This window comes from Labrus mixtus, chromosome 22, assembly GCF_963584025.1.
Source record: "Labrus mixtus chromosome 22, fLabMix1.1, whole genome shotgun sequence".
Taxonomy (NCBI): Eukaryota; Metazoa; Chordata; class Actinopteri; order Labriformes; family Labridae; genus Labrus; species Labrus mixtus.
This window is the reverse complement of record NC_083633.1, coordinates 13,369,408-13,390,710: the sequence shown is the minus strand read 5'-3', so window position 1 is coordinate 13,390,710 and position 21,303 is coordinate 13,369,408. Positions and strand designations below refer to the sequence as shown.

General features: G+C 38.8%; 1 protein-coding gene across 4 annotated transcripts in view; it reads left to right on the top strand.

Annotated features, from left to right (window-relative positions):
• The window catches only part of col7a1l (collagen type VII alpha 1-like), a 54,276-nt gene that overhangs the window by 12,913 nt on the left and 20,060 nt on the right, over positions 1 to 21,303 (top strand). For 3 of the 4 annotated variants that reach the window (XM_061029470.1, XM_061029469.1, XM_061029466.1), the window contains exons 8-66: positions 994 to 1,123; positions 1,235 to 1,351; positions 1,568 to 1,723; positions 2,137 to 2,253; positions 2,418 to 2,564; positions 2,688 to 2,807; positions 3,665 to 3,823; positions 4,434 to 4,547; positions 4,760 to 4,909; positions 5,240 to 5,377; positions 5,527 to 5,673; positions 5,855 to 5,974; positions 6,723 to 6,869; positions 7,035 to 7,298; positions 7,401 to 7,540; positions 7,931 to 8,054; positions 8,392 to 8,535; positions 8,664 to 8,851; positions 9,354 to 9,434; positions 9,613 to 9,630; positions 9,718 to 9,744; positions 9,953 to 10,018; positions 10,944 to 11,024; positions 11,126 to 11,152; positions 12,020 to 12,064; positions 12,261 to 12,335; positions 12,415 to 12,510; positions 12,682 to 12,708; positions 12,994 to 13,047; positions 13,223 to 13,294; positions 13,384 to 13,443; positions 13,554 to 13,589; positions 13,711 to 13,755; positions 13,920 to 13,955; positions 14,098 to 14,142; positions 14,862 to 14,933; positions 15,025 to 15,057; positions 15,942 to 16,013; positions 16,140 to 16,199; positions 16,330 to 16,365; positions 16,735 to 16,815; positions 17,094 to 17,129; positions 17,263 to 17,307; positions 17,777 to 17,848; positions 18,064 to 18,099; positions 18,369 to 18,395; positions 18,596 to 18,634; positions 18,726 to 18,788; positions 19,342 to 19,380; positions 19,457 to 19,501; positions 19,595 to 19,627; positions 19,922 to 19,987; positions 20,177 to 20,221; positions 20,358 to 20,393; positions 20,475 to 20,501; positions 20,596 to 20,667; positions 20,816 to 20,878; positions 21,135 to 21,152; positions 21,251 to 21,286. In XM_061029470.1, the coding sequence (XP_060885453.1) occupies positions 994 to 1,123; positions 1,235 to 1,351; positions 1,568 to 1,723; positions 2,137 to 2,253; positions 2,418 to 2,564; positions 2,688 to 2,807; positions 3,665 to 3,823; positions 4,434 to 4,547; positions 4,760 to 4,909; positions 5,240 to 5,377; positions 5,527 to 5,673; positions 5,855 to 5,974; positions 6,723 to 6,869; positions 7,035 to 7,298; positions 7,401 to 7,540; positions 7,931 to 8,054; positions 8,392 to 8,535; positions 8,664 to 8,851; positions 9,354 to 9,434; positions 9,613 to 9,630; positions 9,718 to 9,744; positions 9,953 to 10,018; positions 10,944 to 11,024; positions 11,126 to 11,152; positions 12,020 to 12,064; positions 12,261 to 12,335; positions 12,415 to 12,510; positions 12,682 to 12,708; positions 12,994 to 13,047; positions 13,223 to 13,294; positions 13,384 to 13,443; positions 13,554 to 13,589; positions 13,711 to 13,755; positions 13,920 to 13,955; positions 14,098 to 14,142; positions 14,862 to 14,933; positions 15,025 to 15,057; positions 15,942 to 16,013; positions 16,140 to 16,199; positions 16,330 to 16,365; positions 16,735 to 16,815; positions 17,094 to 17,129; positions 17,263 to 17,307; positions 17,777 to 17,848; positions 18,064 to 18,099; positions 18,369 to 18,395; positions 18,596 to 18,634; positions 18,726 to 18,788; positions 19,342 to 19,380; positions 19,457 to 19,501; positions 19,595 to 19,627; positions 19,922 to 19,987; positions 20,177 to 20,221; positions 20,358 to 20,393; positions 20,475 to 20,501; positions 20,596 to 20,667; positions 20,816 to 20,878; positions 21,135 to 21,152; positions 21,251 to 21,286 (4,665 nt within the window). The remainder of the gene's footprint in view (positions 1 to 993; positions 1,124 to 1,234; positions 1,352 to 1,567; positions 1,724 to 2,136; positions 2,254 to 2,417; positions 2,565 to 2,687; positions 2,808 to 3,664; positions 3,824 to 4,433; positions 4,548 to 4,759; positions 4,910 to 5,239; positions 5,378 to 5,526; positions 5,674 to 5,854; positions 5,975 to 6,722; positions 6,870 to 7,034; positions 7,299 to 7,400; positions 7,541 to 7,930; positions 8,055 to 8,391; positions 8,536 to 8,663; positions 8,852 to 9,353; positions 9,435 to 9,612; positions 9,631 to 9,717; positions 9,745 to 9,952; positions 10,019 to 10,943; positions 11,025 to 11,125; positions 11,153 to 12,019; positions 12,065 to 12,260; positions 12,336 to 12,414; positions 12,511 to 12,681; positions 12,709 to 12,993; positions 13,048 to 13,222; positions 13,295 to 13,383; positions 13,444 to 13,553; positions 13,590 to 13,710; positions 13,756 to 13,919; positions 13,956 to 14,097; positions 14,143 to 14,861; positions 14,934 to 15,024; positions 15,058 to 15,941; positions 16,014 to 16,139; positions 16,200 to 16,329; positions 16,366 to 16,734; positions 16,816 to 17,093; positions 17,130 to 17,262; positions 17,308 to 17,776; positions 17,849 to 18,063; positions 18,100 to 18,368; positions 18,396 to 18,595; positions 18,635 to 18,725; positions 18,789 to 19,341; positions 19,381 to 19,456; positions 19,502 to 19,594; positions 19,628 to 19,921; positions 19,988 to 20,176; positions 20,222 to 20,357; positions 20,394 to 20,474; positions 20,502 to 20,595; positions 20,668 to 20,815; positions 20,879 to 21,134; positions 21,153 to 21,250; positions 21,287 to 21,303) is intronic. The other variant, XM_061029467.1, reaches the window with a different exon arrangement.

Sequence of the window (21,303 nt, the reverse complement as noted above, 5' to 3'; positions counted from 1 at the left end):
TTACAAGTTTGGTCCTTTTCGAACTGTTCACCTGAGCTTACCTTACAACTTATTTTCACATAGACAGTTAATGAGTTTGGGAGGAGCCTTGCGATTCAGAATCTGTTTCCTGCAAATGAAGCTACGTTCTCAGTCACCCTGAAGGTTTATAGACTCTGATAAAATAAAAATCACGACCTATGAGCTCAATTCCAGCTCTCAAGAATGAAAAACATGCTGACTTACAAGTGATACTCCAAAAAACTCTATATCTAGATGGTCCTCTGCTGTTGTCTATTTTTTAAGCTGGAGACTTGTGAAAAGAATAATTTGTTGTTGCTGTGTCACAAGTTATTTAGTAGAATCATTTGAAGATCTGTCAGTAAGCTGAGAAGAAACGAGTAGGAATAATTACTTATGCTTCAATCTATCCAAGAGATGATTTGATTTTTTCAAAAATCACCCCGAAAAAAAAAAAAACATCCACTGCATATCATTCTTTAGAGAGCTCAAGATCATCCTAGGAATGTCAGTTTATTACAAAAGCTGTGGGTCACTTCTGGACTGAAACAATATGCAATGAGTCATCTCTCATAGCAGCCATGATGGAATTGAATCAGTGGGACCAACCTGAACAGTGATGATGACATAGATTTCCCTTCCTCTTTCCACAATACCTTTGCTTCTTTGTGTGTGTTGGTATACTGTTTTCATGAAAATACTCTACCTGTACCATTGATATCTAAAAATAGTTACATGTCATTGCTAAGAGAGGAAAATGTTTTTTTTGCGTTATATTATGAACCATCTAATATCGATATAATGGAGACATGGATACTAGAAAGACGTTTAGCCAAGGCATAAGGATGCTCCTTGTTCACTGAGGTACACGCATGCATTTAAAGTGATTTTAAAAATGTGTCTATCAATGGTCTTTTCTGTACTCATGTCTCTTACTCTTTCCTGCACCCACAATCACTGTTGTCATTTTGCTCATGTCTTTGTATGAAACAGATTGATTTGAAGGCAGACGTGAGCACCACTGTGGTGACTGAGCTGAGTCCTAAAACCGAATATTCCCTCACTGTCTATGCCATCTACCCAAGCCTCATCGGAGACTCTGCAACAATCACCGCCCAGACCAGTGGGTGTCACACATCACCTGTTTTGTTGAATTTATTTATTTAGGAAAATCTACAAATACTTCTAAGCATATTTAGATTTCACTTTGGCTCACTTGCCTTCTGTCTTTCAGCCCCTTTGCCTCAGGTGTCAAACTTCCGTGTTATAGAGGAGGGTCTCTTTGCTCTGCGACTGGGCTGGACTCCTCCTCTGGGGAAGCTCAACGGCTTCAAGATCTTCATTCCAAGATGTACGCAAACATTACAATACCCAGTTATGATCAGTTTACACCAAACGCCTTGCAAATTTCGGCAATCATCTGCGATTAACTTGTCTATCTTCTAATTAAAATGTATGGTTTAAAACAATGTGATCACTTTAAACTTAAGGCTTCAAGCATCACAGAAACAAATTCTTGTGGGAGTAAATTCTTGGTCATTGATTCTCCTGGATTTTTGCTCTGCAGCCAACAGACCAGGATTTACCTATGAGAAAGTGCTGCCTGGAGACACCTCCTCTCATGTTATTGACAGCCTTGAAGAAGATAAGAAATACATCATCAGTATTTATGCTGTTTACCCCCAGGGACCGAGTGAACCAGTTTCAGTAGTGGGCAAGACATGTAAGTTAGTTTGACTTTATCAAATTTCATATTATGCATCTTAATGGAAAATACATTCTTTCATATTTATTAACATAACAAAGTTAGTGTAAAATATGGTATAAAACAAGGAAGCATATGCTAAGGTGTAGTACCAAACTATATCCACAGTGGGGTGATATTGTCCCAAAAATACCACCATTAGGTCTGTTGCATACTCTCATTTATCTCCATTTCATGCTATGCTGGAGATTTATCACGTCAAAGCTTGTTTTTTGATTAAGATGTGTTTATATTAACTGGTTGTTTTTCATTAAAATGCTTCATATAATAATTTTGCATTTGAAAAATCTGATTAAATATCCTCACTCTTGCTCATTTTGATTTTGTTGATAAATAAAATTAAAGCAAATATATATGGGTGTTTTCCTCAGTAAAGCTTGTACCAGTTAAGCACTTCCTGGTCCAAAACGCCACCACAGACACTGTCCAGGGGAGGTGGGCTTCAGTGAAGGGTGCCACAGGATACCGTCTGACATGGGCAGCCCCAGGTACTGATTTTCAATTTCAATTTTAAACGAAGACTTAGCCAAAAAAAAGGACATACCTTTTTTTATGAAGTAAAGCCAACATGTTTGATCTTACTGTCAGATTATACCCTATCATCCAAAAATACTTTGTGGCATCCAAATATTTCTTCACATGTTTCTTTCAGAAGGCCACATAGAGAACATAAACCTTGATGACAACTTTAACTTTTACATGATCCAGGGCCTAAACCCTGGCTCTGAGTACACCATCACCATCAACCCCATCTTTGGAGACACAGAGGGGCCAGTCATCACCACCACAGTCAAGACATGTAACAAGAATGCTTGCTCAGAAGTTCAAAATACAGGAATAAGCATCAGAGACCAGATATTAAACTCTCTCTCTCTCTCTCTCTCTCTCTCTCTCTCTCTCTCTCTCTCTCTCTCTCTGTCAGTGGAAAGCAGTGCAGTACAAACTTTGAAGGTGTCTGCTGTGAGCACAAGTGCTGCCGTCATTTCATGGAACAGCGTACCCGGAGCCACAGGATACAGATTGGCCTGGGGACCAACTCCAGGTGACTGCCATGGCTCTCTTTGTGGACCCCCAGTGTTCTATCTTAAAGTCAGTCCTGTCCTGTCAATGGAAAGATCTGGTTCTTATAGAGATACACACCATAACTTTTAAACAGGGCTGAACGGTGGTGCAGTGGTTAGATTTGTTGCCTCACAGCGAGAATGTTCCTGGTTCATATCACCGTTGGACATGAGTCTCTGTGTGGAGCATGTTCTCCCCATGTATGCGTGGGTTCTCTCCGGGTACTCCGCTTCCGCCCACAGTCCAAAGACATGCTCGTTAGGTTAATTGATGACTCTAAAATTGCGCGTAGGTGTGTATGTGAGTGTGGCTGGTTGTCTGACTCTATATATCAGCCCTTTAATTGAATGGTGAACAGTCCAGGGTGTAAACCGCCTCTCGCCCAATGACAGCCATGATCAGCTCCAGCGTGCGACCCCGAAAGGGAAACTGCGGTATAGAGAACTTATGGATGACTTTTGCACACTCTTGTGAAAATAAATGTCGAAACTACTTAAAAAATCAACAAACATGCTGATAATGTGCTTTTAGAGCTAGTTCTGGGTACAGAGCATTTTATATGCATGCGTGTCCATGTTTTTCTGGCTTGACAAACTCACTCTGACAGAAGCCTTTGAAATTCCTCTGCTTTTACAATGAACAAGGATGTGACAGGACGCATGGTGACTCACTTCCAAATCCAAAATCCAAATGTTGTTTCCAGAGTTGGATACTCTGATGCTGTGCCAGAGTTGACTTGGAATACCAGGACACTGAGGAATAATACACTGAAAGAAAGAGCGATGTGACTGTACTGTGAATATATCTATCTATATATATATTTATTTATTTTTTCAGAGTTTGTTGGTCGGGACCGGCCTAGGCAGTTGGCTCTTAATGGCAGCACCATAGAGTATCACCTGAAGAATGTAGCACATGATACTGAGTATGTCCTGACTCTGTATGTGCTGTTTGGACCTGTGGTGGGGCCTGGTATCAGTGCTACATTCAAAACGTGTAAGTACCAGTATTCAAACACCTGAAAAACCTCTTGGGTTTAGGTTTTGTTTTTAAATAACCTGTTCTTTTTGTGTTGAATCATGTATGTACATACATCATGTGTGTATGTATGTATACACATATTAAGATTAATAGTAATGAGAGAACCTTAGCAGTGTAACTTCATTACAGGCTAAAAAAAAAAAAATTCTACTGCCCTCTTTAGTTTCAACGATGCATTACATCAGGTCTGGCAAATCGTTTTCTCTTGTTCTTTTCACACATGCATAAAAATCCTGAAAGTTCCCAGAAATTGTCGAGGTGAGCTGCATGTGTGAACACAAACGGACACTTATTTCACCCCGACTTTAACTGGAATTCTTCCCGCAGGCCCCCTTGTAAAATTACAAGCGGACAGAGTGATGTTGTTCATACATTACCGTAGTGTCATCATGGTGTTGGACTCGATTGCTTTGTCGTCGTTTTTCCTTTTTCCATCATGTCTTGCCTCCTGAGAACCGAAGCCTAACCCTTTCTGATGCATATTAGAGATTAAATAAAAACATGTACTGGACAATGTATAACCAAGAAAAACTAGTTTTGTGAGATGCCTCTTCCTCTCTTTTAGCTCCTTTGGGCTATGTGTCAAACTTCAAGGTGACATCCTACACCAGTAACTCCATTGATGTGGAGTGGAGTCCTATTGTTGGAGCAACTGAGTACAAACTCACTTGGAACACAGGTGATATATTAACACGTTTTTTTACCCCTTCTGCTTTACCACAATATTGGGATTAAAGTACCTCACTGTTTAAGAAAACCTTGTTAAAGCCTTTATATGAAGTATGTGTCAAGAAAAGCTTTTAGAAATAATGTTAAGTTATTAAACATAACTATACACTGTTTGTAAAACTGTTTTATATATCTGTGCATTTGTACTTTTTTTGTGCGCAGGTGACAGCAGCCCTCAGTCCAGTTACCTGGACCGCAGTGTCTTATTCCATCGCATCGGAGACTTGAACCCTCAGTCCACCTACACAATCACTATCTGTGCAGTGTACGGCAACTCAGAGGGTCCTGAAATATCCTTATCCCAGCTCACAGGTACAGAACTGAAGAGATGTCTGGAAGGTCTTCAGGACGTGCCGCATCAACCGTGTTCTGTCTTTGCTTGACTGACATATAATGTACTTTGGACTTCTTATTTTTAACCACAGTTACTGTCATTGTCACTCCGGGTGAGCAGAGCTGCTTTCTTTTCATCACCGTCACCTTCAAAGTTAAAGCCCCTTGAGTCAAGTTTAACACACTGGCAAATGATACAGTGCATATAAAAAGTCTTGCTAGGTCATCCAGTAATTTAGGTTTCATGAGATTTTTATATGGTGTACAATTTCCATACAGCTTACGTGGTTATGTTTTGTTATTTTACAGCTGCTGACTCAGACTCAGGACCAATCCAAGCTGTGAGGGAGGTGAAGGTTATGGACATTGGAGTTAACTCCTTCTCCCTGACCTGGAGGAAAACACCAGGGGCATCTGGGTACAAAATCTCCTGGATCCCCTTCCTAGGTAAGAGACCACAAATACCATTCATGCTTTACGCCCAATGCTCACATGCATGCACACAGGCACACTGTATGTACCCAATTATTTAACAGATTAATTATACACGTAAACATAACTGTTAAACTGCTGAAATGTAATATTTTCTATTCTAGGCGGTGATGAGAAGTCTCAGGTAGTATCAGCTGCTTCTACCACCTTCACAATCAAGAACCTGCGGGAGAGCTCAGCTTATAAGATCCAAGTGTCCTCCATGGTTGGCAATAGGGAGGGAAGCCCAGTCCTGGTCACTGCACGCACCTGTGAGTCCTGCATGCCCCAAACAGATAAGCAATATTTAAATAACTGTTTTAACACAAATTGATCATAATAGGTATTTTAAATCAAAGTGAAGACTCTTTTTCTTTTTCACAGACATTGGACTCATGTTACCCTTGAACTTTCTTTCTCCTTTAATCAAATGTGGTTTTTTTTCTGTTGCAGTGGACCTCCCGAAAGTGAGTGGCTTTGCTGCTCTTAACACAACAGACAGCAGCACTATCCTAAACTGGACGCGTGTGGCCGGTGTATCCGGATACCTTCTCTCGTGGAGGCACATATCAGGTCAGAGTTGAACTGGCCAGAAGTTTTGCCTTCAATTTGTCATCCATTAAAAATCTGCTTTCTCCGTCAAAGTTAGCCCAAAGCGTTTGCATAGAGCGCTGTCATTAGCATTGTCTTACCAGTTTAAAAAATCGATCTCTACTCTTTTAGATTCCAGTGTATTATGACGTTATAGTCATCTCTCTTTCTCTGGGTCCTTTAGGGTTTGAAGTGGAAATGAAGCATGATGCATAATATTACATTGTATATTAAGCCGCGTCATAAGCAGTTTTGAAAGCAGAAGTAGAAAGATAGAAAAATGTTCAGAAAAAAAAAATCATGTTTCTAAAAACAAGCAGACTGATAGACGTTGTCAGGATGTGGTTATTATTTTAGTAACAATCTGCAATGAGTAAGTTGCAGCAATGTGTTGCATTAAATAACTTGTTGTTGTGGTTGTGATTTTATTAATTTTTAAGTAAAGGACACAAGCATAATGTCGTGATATAAACATTTCTCAAAAGAAATGAACTCCAGATAATGTGTAGTAATTTGTATATGTATTCACACTGATCTATAACTTCTCACAGCCTGGTCTCTTATGACATCATTCCTGTCATACATCAGTTTTTGATGACCTTGAGTGCTTGGTGTAATCATGAATTGTTTTAGACTATAATGTTTTCCATACAGAGTCATGCCATTTTAAAAAACTCAATCAATTCAAACATTACGTCAACAATAACTTCTCCTGTGTGTGTCTTTTCAGTGCTGGACATAAAAACAGAGACCCTGGGCCCTGGCTTCAGCTCCTATAAGATCAGAAATCTGCTGTATGGAAGAACTTATATATTTACCATCAGGCCCTTGTATGGAGAAATGGAGGGCCCTATCAGCACTGTGTATCAGAGAATATGTAAGACACAGGATGTACATATTCTTGATTTGTATCGAGATTATTATTTTTTTCGACTTTCTTGTATCCCAACTTAAGACCTTTAGCTTGTTTGAGGTTATTTTGTATCACTCATGAAACTTATAAGTGATAAGTTACTTATCATTGTGGCTCTGTGCCTCTCAGTGGGACAGGATCCTCTTGTGGCAACAGTCCGGTCTGTGCCAATCACAGTCACCCCTCGCATCACAACCGCCTCCATCAACAACACCACCATCCACCAGACAGCCGTTAGAACCACCCGGCACCCCATTGCAGTGCCACCAACCAAATCCATAACCACCAAGAAGCCTCCAGGTCAGCCAAGTGTCACTGAAGCCAAACAGGCAGGAGTCCCCTCCATTCGATTAAGCACTGTCAGTGCGCAGACTAAAGCTCCACAAAAACCAGGTCCCTTACGCTCATTCATACACAGATATTTCTAAAGTGTGACCTTACTTGAACAAATTCAATTGTGAAATGTATTCAGTGATTGTTTCTTTTTCTTTAAAGCTTGTAGTAAGACAAAAGCAGACATCGTTTTTCTAGTGGATGAGTCCTCTAGCATCGGGATTGACAACTTTAACAAGATGAAAGACTTCATATTTCGAGTGGCAACTTACTTCCCTGCCATGGGTTCTCAGGCCACACAAGTTAGTCCCTCTATTGAAACATACTTTTTATTACAATCCTGCTTGATATGGTATTTATATGGCTTGAGGTGTATACTTTATTTAGTCTTTTTGGTCTTAATTTATTACAGTTATTTAAACTTTATTAAAAGATGTTGCATTGCAGAATAACTTTGCAGAAAGGATAAACAATGAATAATACATCATGGCTTGTGATTGGCTAGGTACAGTTATGTAGTCAAAGAAGAGGCATCTGTCCATTAAGATGCAAAAATAAATATGTTTTCACTATATTTGAAGCATATGTCAAGATTATTGAGTAAAACTAAAATGTTGATTTAAAGCTTTGATGCATCACATCAGTCTTAGGAAAGATGATGATGTATATTTTCTCCGTTACTCTCTCTGCAGATAGCTGTGGTTCATTACAGTGATGAGCCTCGAATTGAGTTCCGTCTGAATGACTTCAAAGACAGAAACTCTGTACTCAGGGCGATCAGAGCACTGCGCTACGTAGGGGGCAACACTAGAACTGGTATGTATTACTTGTGTGCACACTTCTTTTTGTTCGTCTGCAGTCTTTCATGAGATTGATTATAACAGTAATTCAAGTCCTGCTGTCGATGTCACCGCCACTAATAGGTTTCTATCTTGCTGGTCTACAGAAAACTTTAATTACTAATAAGAATCCTGTGAGTCACCTGTATTCTGTTATCAAAGTGCTATCAAGACAATGTTTGATTTATTGATTGAAGGCATACCATGCTTTCACTCTGCTGCCTGAAATATTGCCATGCAAAGGCGTAAATTTCGTCTACCAGCGTCATCAGCAAAAGTTTAATTAATTTGTCTTTGTACCTTTTTACCCTCAGGAAAAGGCATCAGCTACGTTCTGCAGGAGCTGTTCCAGGAGTCTCTGGGGATGAGGCAGGATGTGGCCCACATACTGGTCCTCATTACCGACGGCAGAGCTCAGGATAATGTGGTGCCACCATCCAGAATTGCACGTGCTCTGGGTCAGTCACATGTATTATAAAAGCTAAAAAAAAAAAATATATAAGCACAACTCAGCGAAACAATATCATGTCTATTGATGAAGGTTTTGCCTGTAGTATTGTGTACCGATTCTTTTTTTTCTCTTTAGGTGTCAGCGTCCTCGCAGTTGGAGTTTCTAACGCGGACATTGATGAGCTGAATAAAATCGCTGCACCCACCAGCTACAAAAATATCTTCTTCTCACCGAGCTTTGACGACTTCCCGACTATAGAGAGAGAATTTATCGACAGCATCTGTAGCGAGGAGCTCCTGTCCGAGTATAAACTGAATGATGAGGCAAGAAAGTACAAAACGTCTCAGAATTTTCCTTTTCTTTGTCTTTACATGTATACATGTTATAGTTCAATTAGACTGTTGAGCAGAGTTGTTGAGTTGAGTGGAATTTCTAATAACATTCTATATTTGTGTATTTGTTGTAGCCAAATTTGCAGCTGAAAATATGCTTCTGGTGATTGAAATGTAACCAGATATCTCCCACAGTCACAATATTAAACTAAACAAAAAAAAATGTAAATGTAATGTGAATGCATATATAGAAGGTGTATAGAACAGGTCTATGAAAGCACATCTGGACATAATGAGGAAATCACTTTTTAATTAACTAACAAGGACTCAGTGGGTGGAAATATTCCAGCAGTCATTGACTTCTTTTTGACGTCAGAGTCCTGTGAAAGTGTGAAATTAGCTGCATTTCACAGCCATCCCTGCTACTGCTCTGCAATGTGTTTGAAGAGTCCAGTAATTCATTAAAAACTTTTTGAAATGTTTTTATTTTCAGTCTGCTCAGTTAGACACGCCGACTGAAGACCCAGAGGAGCTGCTTAAGCCTCAGGGTCCCTGCACCTCCCAGTGTGCCAAGGTAAAAATTATCCCTCTCCTTTCCCTCTGACATGGTCATTATTGTTGTCATCATATTATATGTTTTATAAAGTGCAACCAAGTGTATAATGAGGTAGAAATGACCACTGGACAAGATCATTCATTCGCTATACACATACAGTTACTAATGCTTCATCATGTGTTTTTTATTATCTCAGGGCCAGAAAGGGGAAAAGGTGAGTTAACTAAAGTGTATTAAAGATTCAATTGATTTTAAAAACTGTATGCAATAACAGTGTTACTTATTTGATTCTTTATTACAGGGAGATGGTTCTGGTCTTGGAGGTCTGGTATGTATTTCTCATATTTCCATGTTTACATTATTTAATCTGTTAAATAATAAGCAAATACTTCAGTGCCACTTCAGTATTTGTTTGGTCTCTCTGTTTTGCCCCCAAGTACCTTTATGCTTTTGATGACATTGCATAATCTCTTTCTTTAATAATCTAAATCTTGGAATAAAACTGTTTTCTTTTCTGTTCACTGTTTTTGATGTAGAGATTCAGACAAAGCCCTGGGCAGTATGACCCCTTCACTTCTTCAAAAGGAGAGACCGGAGAAAGGGTAAGAAACACTGTTGTGGTAACCTTAATCCCTGATGATCATTTATTTCAGACTTCTTGATCTTTTAGTATCTGTTTTGTTGTATACATTCAAAGGGAGCACATTATGGTATAGCTTACCACTCTCGGTCAGGGAACTTTCCGGCTTTGGCATTTTCAAGAGTCATCTGAAGCTGTGACTCAGAACAATCTCGATCTGTGGCCATGTCTAAAAATCAATTTTTAATTATGCCTACATACATACATCTATGTAACTAACCCCAGTGCAAGACTGCATACATAAACTCATTCATGTATCTAACCTTGTGCAATAGTATGCCTGTATATGCAAACTCATATACAATATTGCTATTTGCAATCACATCAGCACTTTGAAGTCACAGGCTCCAGGGCAAATGTGTAATTTACACCACACAGCCACTTTATATGCTTGTATATGTGTCTCTGTCGACTAATGAACAGTGTATGTTGTTGTTTGATTTTTGCTTGCCATTGTGGTTTTATGTAAAAGTGTATACATACCAAGCTGCCAAGGGACTACAGATGGAAATAAGCCTATGGAAATATTTTAGGATTACTGTTGAAATTTGCAGATAGGAGTCATAAAGAGTCAAATTTAAGAATAGAGGAGGATTGCATTTTTTATGTTGTATGTCATTATTTACTAGTCAACAATAGTTTAAGAATTATGTGGAGATTATTTTAAATAAGAGGTTCCATACAGTCTGTTTACTGTTTTCACTCCTTTAGTCATTTACAGTCAATTTTAACACAACTACTCCGTCTTCATAGCGCCATTATATTAAAATACAGTTTTATTTATTTCCTCATATTCCCCTCTCACCACCCTGTGTGTCATCGGGCTCTACTGCGCGTGTTCATTCTTTCATCTTCCTGCACAGTCCATAATGTTTTTTATTCGACAGGGACCTTCTGGAACAGATGGAATACCTGGGTTGCCAGGACGACCAGGAAGAACTGGACCCCCAGGTTCTGCCGGCCAACGGGTAACTCAATTCATAAAAAGAAAACCGCATACTGACTTTGTTATAGTTTATTTTGTTCAGGCCTGACTTTGAAAATTATATTTGTTGTTCTTTTTGTTTAGGGCACTCCAGGCGTTCCAGGTGATATGGTAAGAAATATGATGATGAATAAAGTCTTTATGAGTTATTAGAGTGAGTCAGCCGACTGCTACTCACTTCATATAAAAGTGAGGTCCTGTCTTTGAATGTAGTCCTTGAGCAAAGCTACATGTTTCCTCTGTTCCCTTTGCTTTCTTACTGTAGAGGTAAACAACAACTAACCCTAACCCAAAACTTTAGCTAAATATAAGACAGCTAAAGGAATGTAGCCATTTAATATTTTTGAATTGGCAACTTCTACTTTGACAGCACTTGATGGTTTACATTCACCTTTAACTTTGAAGACTTTTTTGTCATTTCTCATTTCCACCTGCATGCCTCTAAATCAAACCTGTATATTTGTTACAGATCTATCAGAATAATGATAATCATGTCCACTATAGCCTATATGTTTTCATCCCCTCCCCACGGGATCATTGATGGACAGTTTGCCTGAACAACCCCCCCACCCCACCTCCTTGCTCCCTATCCCTCTTCCTGCATTTTATCCCATCTCTCCCCCTATCCCTTTCCAAGCCCGGGGCAGTCTAGGCCTGTGAAGGCTGTTTCGTCATGAGCCGGGGATCCGGCCGAAGATTTCTGCCTTTTAATAAGGCAGTTTTTTCTTACCACTGTAACTTTTGCTGCTTTGCTAAAGTGCTCATGATGGTTAGGCCGGGTCTTTGTAATATAGCAATAAGTAAGGTCTTTTATCTGCTTTTTGTAACATAACAATGAGTAAGGTCTTTTTACCTGCTCTTTTGTAAAGTGTCTCGAGATAACACTTGTTATGAGTTGACGCTATACAAATAAAAATGTATTGATTTAATTGATTGATTGATTGATCTAATAATCACCCTTTCTCTTTCTTGTTCCAGGGTCTTCCTGGACTCACTGGTCCAAAAGGACAGAGAGGAGAGAGAGTAAGTCTGACCGCTGCTTTTCATTTAGATTTAATTTCCGATTGCTTTTTCCAAGATATGAGCTGAGGACATGGTTGCAGACAAGATTGATGTACTTTAATTAAAAGGACTGAAGTGTTACAATAACAACAACAACAGAAACAATGGAATTGCTCTGTTGAGAATCCAGGCTTATGCTTCTTGTGTGTCCTCGTAGGGAGAGCCTGGATATGTCATAGCTGGAGCAGACGCAAATTATGTTCCTGGACGGAAAGGAGAGCCAGGATCTTCAGTGAGTCCTCAACAAAACTGTCTTAGGGTTTTGCCTATAGTGAACTGAATAACAACACAGAAATGATTATGTATCACAGGGACCACAGGGACCTCCAGGTGTACCAGGGGTCAATGGAGCTCCAGGTCTACCTGGCCAGCCAGGGCCATCAGGGTCACCGGGAATATCTGTTAAGGTAAAATTAGATCAGATGTAAAAATTCAAAGTGAAGAGATAGGCTGTAAACACTACAACAGCATAATGATGTATCAGTATCTGTTTGTATTTTATGTATACAATTTTAGATAATGTGGACTTTTTTAAGTAAGGCAGTAAACCAGAGTTTTTTGTTTTGTATGCACTTCAGGGAGATCCGGGGGAACCGGGAGAGAAAGTAAGTGGGTGCTACTTTCCAGGCCTTTTCAGTCTTTTTTAAAAGGATGCTCTGAAACCTTTTATTTACAGCGTCATGTGTTTTGTATACTCTTGATGTTTCTGTTTGTATCCTTTTAAAGCCCTTTGTGACTCTGTTTTTGAAAGGTGCTAAATAAAGTTATTATTATTATTATTTTCTATTTGTATAATAAGCCTTTTTAATACCTCAGAATCAGATATGATCTACTATGAAAAAGGCATTGCTCCATTTTGATCTGATAAGGCTTTGATTCTTTTTGTAAAGGGTCTACGTGGGAAGCCGGGCGTGAATGGAGACAAAGGAGAGTCGGGGAGAGATGTAAGACCATGGTTGATACAATGGTTAAAAATGAGCAACAAGACATTGCATAACAAAAATAAAAGATTTTTCAGAGTCACCTCCTAGAAAATATTTTGCATCTTTTGACGCATATTTCTCTGTCTTCTTCGTTTCTGCTGTTTCTCACACGCACACATTATGCAAACTTCTCCAGGGTATTGCAGGTTTGCCTGGTCCCATTGGTATTGACGGGGTTCCAGGATTGCCAGGAGAGATTGGACAGAAGGTAAAGCGGTGAATAACAAAAGAATACAACTTCAGTGACTAGTGTATAATAAACACATGTATCTGGCATCATGGATATTCATTTTTCAGGGGCAAGAAGGAATTGGTATTCAAGGTGTTCAAGGTCCTCGTGGAGAGCCAGGAGAGAAGGTGCATCACTTTTTACTCTTTAGTTTCTAGTTTCTTTAGTGTTTTTCTAGATAATTAAATAAATAAAAAATGATATTTTTGCTTCAATGTTTGAACTTTTTGTTTTGCAGGGAAATTTTGGCCTAATGGGACCAGTTGGCCCAAAGGTAGCAGACATTAAAATGGCATCTGAACATAAAGTTGTCAATTTGTTTGATTGCTTTGTTTCTATATATATATATTACAGAAAAAAGAATGTGGAATAATGCTTTTTGACTTATCCTATAGGGTGATCATGGAGAGCAAGGCATCCAAGGAATCCTTGGACCTCGGGTCTGTTATCAATAATTATCTCCTGTTCAAAAAGCAAGCAAAGAGTTTCTGCATATTTTAGTCATGAATGCATATTAATTACTCGCTGCATAGTTTGATGAGAGTTTGATGCAACAATCAAGGATGAAAAGATTCAAAGACCAGTGATTTATTTTTACCTGCAGGGAAAGAAGGGATTCAAAGGGGAGCAGGGGGACAAGGTGAGGTCATCCTACACACATTGTCCACTCTCTCTCTCCAATAGGCTGAATATATTCACTCTATACTTATTAAACATCACTTGCTGCAACAAAGAGTAAAATCGATTTTATGTGCGTGTTTAAAAGCATTTTGCCTTTTTAGGGAGAACGAGGAGAGATGGGACCAATCGGACCACTAGGACCCACAGTGAGTGAGGATTACATCTCATACAAAAAGGGCTGAAATAACTTATTAAATACAGTTTATAGACATTTGAGCGACTTGCTCTGCCTGTGTTCTGGAACATGTTTCAACACAAGTCCCACATAATAATTTCTGCTACTTTCTAGCTTTTTCTTTGATGGTGTAGAAAGCATGAGGCCGATAACAGGAGTTTATTTACGACCCAATCTGGAAACAGTTTAACGAAACACGATTTAAAAAACGTTTCCTAATGTCTTCAAACAGACATTTAGGGTAATCAATGAACACATGAGGATGCCATTTTTTGTCTTGGCTCTCAAGATCAGGACTCTATTGTAGATGGTTATGATTACATCCAATCATGAGCCAAATGATCAAACCTCTGCGGATATCTTTTGCAAATAGGCAATTTCATGCTATATCAGCGATTATTTTATTTGAGGAAGTTTAGTCTTTTGGAAGAAACTAACAAAAATAAATGCAGTCAAGAAGACCCTCTTCCTCTCTTTTCTGATACAATTTTCTATCCCAAATGTCTATTTGTATATATGAAATAATGGAGCGCTGGTCATGGATGTAGGTTCAAGGGTGTTAAAGAATGTATAGCTGATAATACATTTTAAAATGACAGGAACACTGGCAGAGTGCCTTGAGTCAACTATCAAGCATAATAAAAACTATAGAGTCTAAAACATATTTGTCATGTTCCTTTTTTTTTCCAGGGACTGACGGGGCCATTGGGATTAAAAGGAGATGAGGGTCCAAGAGGTGTCCCTGGAGATCCTGCCAAGGGCGTAAGGAAACAATTCAACTCATTTAAACGAAAGCAATGAAGGAACATGATGCTTCATCCCTTCTCTGCCTTTTTTTTTTGCTTCACAACAGATAATTGGCCCAACTGGAAAAAAGGGTGCTAGGGTAAGTAACCAAAGTCTTTTTCTAGGTCTATTTGTCCAGATAAAGTTTGCCTGGGTTAATTTTTAACATCTCAGAGGTGTGTAGCACTTGCAAGTCCACATTTGTGCAGATTTCATTTTAGACATTTCAACAGAGACAAAAGCAAACGTTAGAGTCCTTTGTTGTTGTTTTAGAATTATTTTGCGGCTTTATTGCCTTTAATGGGCAGGACAGTGGATAGAGGAGAAAATAGGGTGCAACCTAACCACTAGGCCAACCAGTCCCCCCCCACACACCACCTTTCTTGACTTTAAGCATTTCTATACCCTCACATTAAAATCGATGATTTTGACTTCCTGTTTTTATATTCACCCTGAGCTGCCTGTCGACAGTTTTAGGGACTGATAAGCTGTTCGGATTCAAAAAAGATTTACTCCCTTGTTGTCTTTTTACCAATTAGTCCAAAGATTTAAGAACAATGTTACCATGGTAACCTTCAGGCTGCTGGATTACACTGGTACATTTTGTCATAACCTCACATGTATGTTTAAACTGTTTGCCTATATTTATCTTAACTAGCCGGAATGAAAAGAGTGAGCTAGAGGGAAGTGATTTTCTTAATTTTTTATTCTGGTGAGACTTGATTAATTAATTGTTCCGGGTATTCTTGCACACACAGACTCGGTCCTCTGGGTCTGCTTATCAAACACAATTAAGATTTTCTCTCATTAGCTTCTGCTGGGGGACTGAACGCTCCATTGAACAGGACCTCTTTAATCTCAGTCCACGGGGGCTGTTTCTGAAGAGTTTTGTTTTGGAACTTGTGTGATCATGTAGACTGGCAACCAGACTCCAGTGGATGCCCTACTGCTGTTTATATATATATGAATATTTTTTGTTATCAGGGGGACATTGGTCCGGTCGGCCCTACAGGACCACAAGGGATAAAGGGTGAACAAGGAGACAAAGGAGCAAAGGTTAATAATGACCAACATTTCCCATCATTGCATTTTGTCATTTCTATTTTTTTAAGTTGAATTTTTTGTTGTATGTTAGTTCCAAATAACAAACGATTTGATCATGATCTGTCCTGCTTTACACAGGGCAGCCCTGGTTTTGGGATTCCAGGACAACGGGGAGAAAAGGGGGAAAATGGTGAGAGGGTGAGTGATCTGCACAAGAGGAATCCCTCTGTTATCATTTAATATTTGTTGTCATCAGATAATACTGGAGCAAAAAAGAACTGTTCATAACTTCATGACCAAGGCTTTATCTTGTTTTTTTTATTCACAGGGGAATGTTGGTTTGTCAGGAAAGCCAGGACCAAAAGTAAGTTTTGTTATGAAGGCAAATTGTTCTGTATTGTGATGTTTTGTTGGTAAATAAAGGTGATAAACTCACCACCAAAAGTTTCCAAGCATCTTTAATCTAATTGTTTTATGCTGGTTAATGAAATTTAGAACTTCTCAACCTAAGAGACAGATATTTTTCTCCTTGGTTGGTGGAGACTGAACCAGAGTTTAAAAAAGAGCACGAGTCCAAATGAATGCTAATGATGCTCCATGTCAGCTGTTGACTGTTGACTCACTGAAGACTGTTGGCAACTAAAGCACACGTTATGTCCTAAAACATATAAAAAAGTAGATTTATATTTAAGGTTTTCAGTGTTACTTGACCAGAGGTCTTGTGTTTGTCCAGGGGCTGGACGGCTTCAAAGGTGACAAAGGAAGTATCGGATTACCCGGCAATCCTGGAGTACCAGGATTAAGAGGTAAAGATGTAAGTAAATCCTGAGTTGCTGATACAGCAATTATATATAATTATACAGGTTGTTTGTATTTCTAATTTGAATTATTTCAGAAATTGTGTTGGGACAAAGCTCATAGTTTGAATAAAGACAGAAGTGAATATGATAAATGTCTCAACGAGCCTTGATGATATATTTACTTAATAAAAGATGTATAGGTAATGCTTCTTTTCCCTTTTTACATACATGCATATGCCTTCTGTGTGTTTACTATGTAATGTTGATGACAATTACTAAACTTTGTGTGTAGGGTGCATTTGGAACTAAAGGAGACTTCGGAATAAAGGTACAGTCTGCATCTTTTACAGTATAGTATTGTTGGTTACCATTGCTGCTCAGCAGCAGTTATGTATATCAATACAGTTATACCTTTTTTGGATATATCAATTTAGCAACTTAAAATCTTTTTGTCCTCACAGGGAGAGCAAGGACCCCCTGGAGAGCCTGGTGACAGAGGAATACGGGTATTTCTTTATTGTATCTCATAGTGAGTGATAGGTTTTGACTGTTGAAGGAAATAGGATGAGAAAAAAACCCTGTTTGATCACAAGGGTCCCCAAAATCAACATAAACCAAACGTTCCTCACAGTAGCTTTAAATAGCATAGGTCCTGAGGTTTACAAAGGAAGAAAATGAGTTTGACTAAGTGCATAGAGTGCAGGTCGATCTGAAGGAGTATTTATCTTTCTACAAACCATCCATGTTATAGAAACTATTTGTAGAGTCTGTGTGAATTAATAAACAGGACAGTAGATATTGGCTTTAATAGCTGCCAGCTGGAACATTAAGTCAGATAGTTGCACTGATTTTTTAATTGTATTCCAATTAACCATTTGTGTCAATTTACACTTCTCTTAATTTGCCGCATCACTTGAAAGCGTTTGATCAAGGCAATAATTCAAGGCCCAGGTTAACTTCTTTGTTGTTGTTCAGGGTCCATTAGGGCTACCAGGGCGACCAGGAGACCCAGGAGAGAAAGGAGACTCTGGGAAATCTGGTCCACATGTAAGTCCTTCAGAGTTTAATAAAAGACCATGAACTAGCCCTTCAAAGAAGTGGCAATAAGGTATTATTTATACTTTGTTATCAGTGTTGTTTTGTCTCCATTGAACACAAATCTGTTTAGTTATTTTGTGAAGTCACTTTGTCCATGAATAACTGGAAGATGTGAGTTCGATCTGCAATTCTTCTGGATAATTTGTAATTTTCTTTGTTTGAAGGGTACTGATGGAAAGAAAGGAGACAAAGGGGAGCAAGTACGTTTGTATTCAACCTCTCTCGCTTTCTCATTGATGTTGTTTGTACTCCATGGTTGACGCAATTCGATCATTCTTCTGCATCATTCACCTGCTATCTTCCCGTGACTTCAGTGATTAAGTTTGCCATTTTGTGTTTGCCATCCTTTCGTGCACCTGCTAGTTTTCCTTTGTTATGTAGATATGAATTGTGTTGGCAGTGCGACATTATATTATTAACTGGTGTCTTCTTGTCCTCTTCTTTTGATCGTGCTGCCATGGTCACAAAGGGAAAACCTGGACCTCCGGGAACACAAGTAAACAAACCTCTGTTATCATTTCTGTCTGCTCCTCATCAGTTCAGCCATGTTTGACAGGGCCGTTTGTTGTAATGAAGCTTGAACAAGACAACATCACTCTCCCATAAGACGGAGAAAATGAACGCTTGTTCTCAATCAGCTGAAATCTTTTGTCAATCAGGAAGTTAACTTTTGAAACTTTTACTTTGCCTGAGCAGATTTTGGGGGACAATAACTTGCTGACCAGAGTGATCCAGGTAACTTGAAGAATGACATTCAACATGATTTGATTTCTGATTTTTTAATGAGTAAATTTAAATTTCTCTTCTAATCACTCCTTCCCCTCAGGGTGAACCAGGAGAGCCGGGTCAGCCTGGATTGAGAGGAGAAGCGGGTCTACCTGGTCCCGCAGTGAGTATCTAATTGCTTTCTAAAGTAGTCATAAAAAATATTTATCATGTGCAGAAGCATACTGATCATGACTACCATCAATTGTAAAGTAAATCCATCAAGTGTCACATAGAGCTGAAGCACAAGGACAAAAATTCAGTCTACAACATTTCTGCAGTTTTTCATGTTAAAATGAAAAACACTATCTGGTTCCCACCTCTGAAACATTGTGATTTGCTGGTTTTCTCTGTCTAACATAATATCAATGTGACTATCCTTTGAGTTTTAAATATTATCCATATAAGATAATACATTTGAGACATTACTCTGTTATTTTTGGCCTTTCCTAGACCAAACAATTAAATGATTTGTTGTCTATTAGAGAAATAATCTAGACGACAGATGAATCAATAATGAACCCAGTGTTTTGTTGACAGAGTTTAGACTTCATGGATTTTAAATTATAGTTTGTATTTTGGTATTTAGTATGTTGTAATCTATATACTGACATTACATCTGGGTGTAGATCAAACCCTCAGGGGGGGGGAAATTGAATAATGGTCTCACTCCACAGGGTCCAGAAGGGAAACCAGGACTACCCGGATCATCTCTGGTAAGTCAACTTCAAATTCTTACTCTGTTACTACCTACCTGTCTATATGTGAAACGTGAAACACTATGTATTACAGGGTGGTTCTGGACCTGATGGTGTACCAGGGAAACCAGGAGTTAAGGTTATACAAACTTTTGCACACAGTATTACTTGAGTTCATATTTGGGCATATGGAGTATTGAATCACTTACAAAGTGTTTAATAATATCTGCAGGGCACCCCGGGACAAACAGGAGAGCCTGGTCTGGTGAGTGAAGCAAGGTTTCTTTTAATACAGCATGAAATTCAACTGTGTCTACATGATTAGTTAAAGATGAAGAAACTTGTTCACTCTAATCAGAGAGACTGTTTCTCTCGGCTTTTAACTCGGCTGTTTGAAGCATTTTGTTTACACGGAAATATCTTTTTAGTCATTTCATGAAAGGATTTTCCCAGAGAGAGCTGTTAATAATCTAATTATGGAAATTCAAAAATACTTTTAGCCCCTTTAGTCCAAATAATAATAAATAAATATGACTAATAACACTTTTGTTGTTATCAGAGAGGAGAAAAAGGAGACCAAGGCCGGGTGGGGATTGCAGGAATGCCTGGTTTACCGGGAACTCCAGTGAGTACTGCTATTCTATTCTAAATATAAAGATGCTTGTGTCTTAAAGATTCAATACCCATTCTTCATCTGTTTTTAAAGATGACACTCAAGTCAACATTTACACCTTCACATCCACATTTATTGTTGTGTCTGGTATGTTTTCTGAATGAGCATCCTGATTTCTTCTTTATTTCCACTGATTTTCAGGGCAGACCTGGCATCGACGGGAAGAGAGGACTGCCAGCAAAAGATGTGAATATCATTTTGATCTTTAAAAATAAAATGATACTTTGAGTGACATAAACCTGATTTCTGAGCTAATTTTGACATTTTGCTAACATTTTAGTTCAGTTTTTCAGAATTTCATACTACTTTATTGTTTTGTCAGGGAGAAAAAGGAACAAAAGGAGAAGATGGCAAGAAGGTCCTTCAAATTTAGTTCAACCTTCTTTAAATGTATAAAGTTATATTTTGAATACGTGTGTTAACTTTCCTCTTGTTGCAGGGGGAGAAGGGAAATGCAGGACAAAATGTAAGCAGCTTTGAGATAAAGAAAAAAAAAACATTTTACATTTCAAAAAAGATACCTGAGGTTCCAAATGTATATCCTCCTCTTACCTTTACAGGGTAAAGATGGTAGTCAGGGGGAACAAGGACCTCCAGGTTTGCCCGGTAGGCAGGTTCTCGTCACTCCTGAGGTAAGAACAATCACTTGTAAGGCTGGGGATTTTAAAAATCAACATATTCAGAGTTTTACCTTATCATTATACACTTTTCTCATTTCTGCTAATTGTTGAGTCAAAAGAAAGAAAAGAAGAAATTCTTCTCATTTTTACTCGTTCTCAGGGCGCCACCATTGACGAAATCCGACAAGCATTCCCAATCCCGATGGGTCCTCCGGGAGCTCCTGTGAGTTTGATGCTTGCTCTCGACATGTTCGTAGATATTTATAGCTCATGAAAAATGGCACATTATTTCATCTGTTGCACGACATAATTCAGATTTGGCCTGCATGGCGGCTGAGTCATCGTACGGCGATGATGACTGTAATGCTTTTATTGTGGGCTGCAATGAGTTTTGTCCTCATCTGAATACAGATAAGCTCAATGTCATGCATTGTAGATGCATGTTCCAATATCTTGCTCCTCTGTTTCTGTGTGTTTAGGGTTCACCGGGAATGAAGGTAAGATGGTGATGGGGTTCATATGAAACACAGTTATAATAGGAACAAAAAACATTAGCGCTGTTGCTCATTTGCAGTTCTTGTTGTTGTGTTTGCAGGGTGATAAAGGAGAAAGAGGCCTGAAAGGAGACACGGTATGTTTCAGCATTGA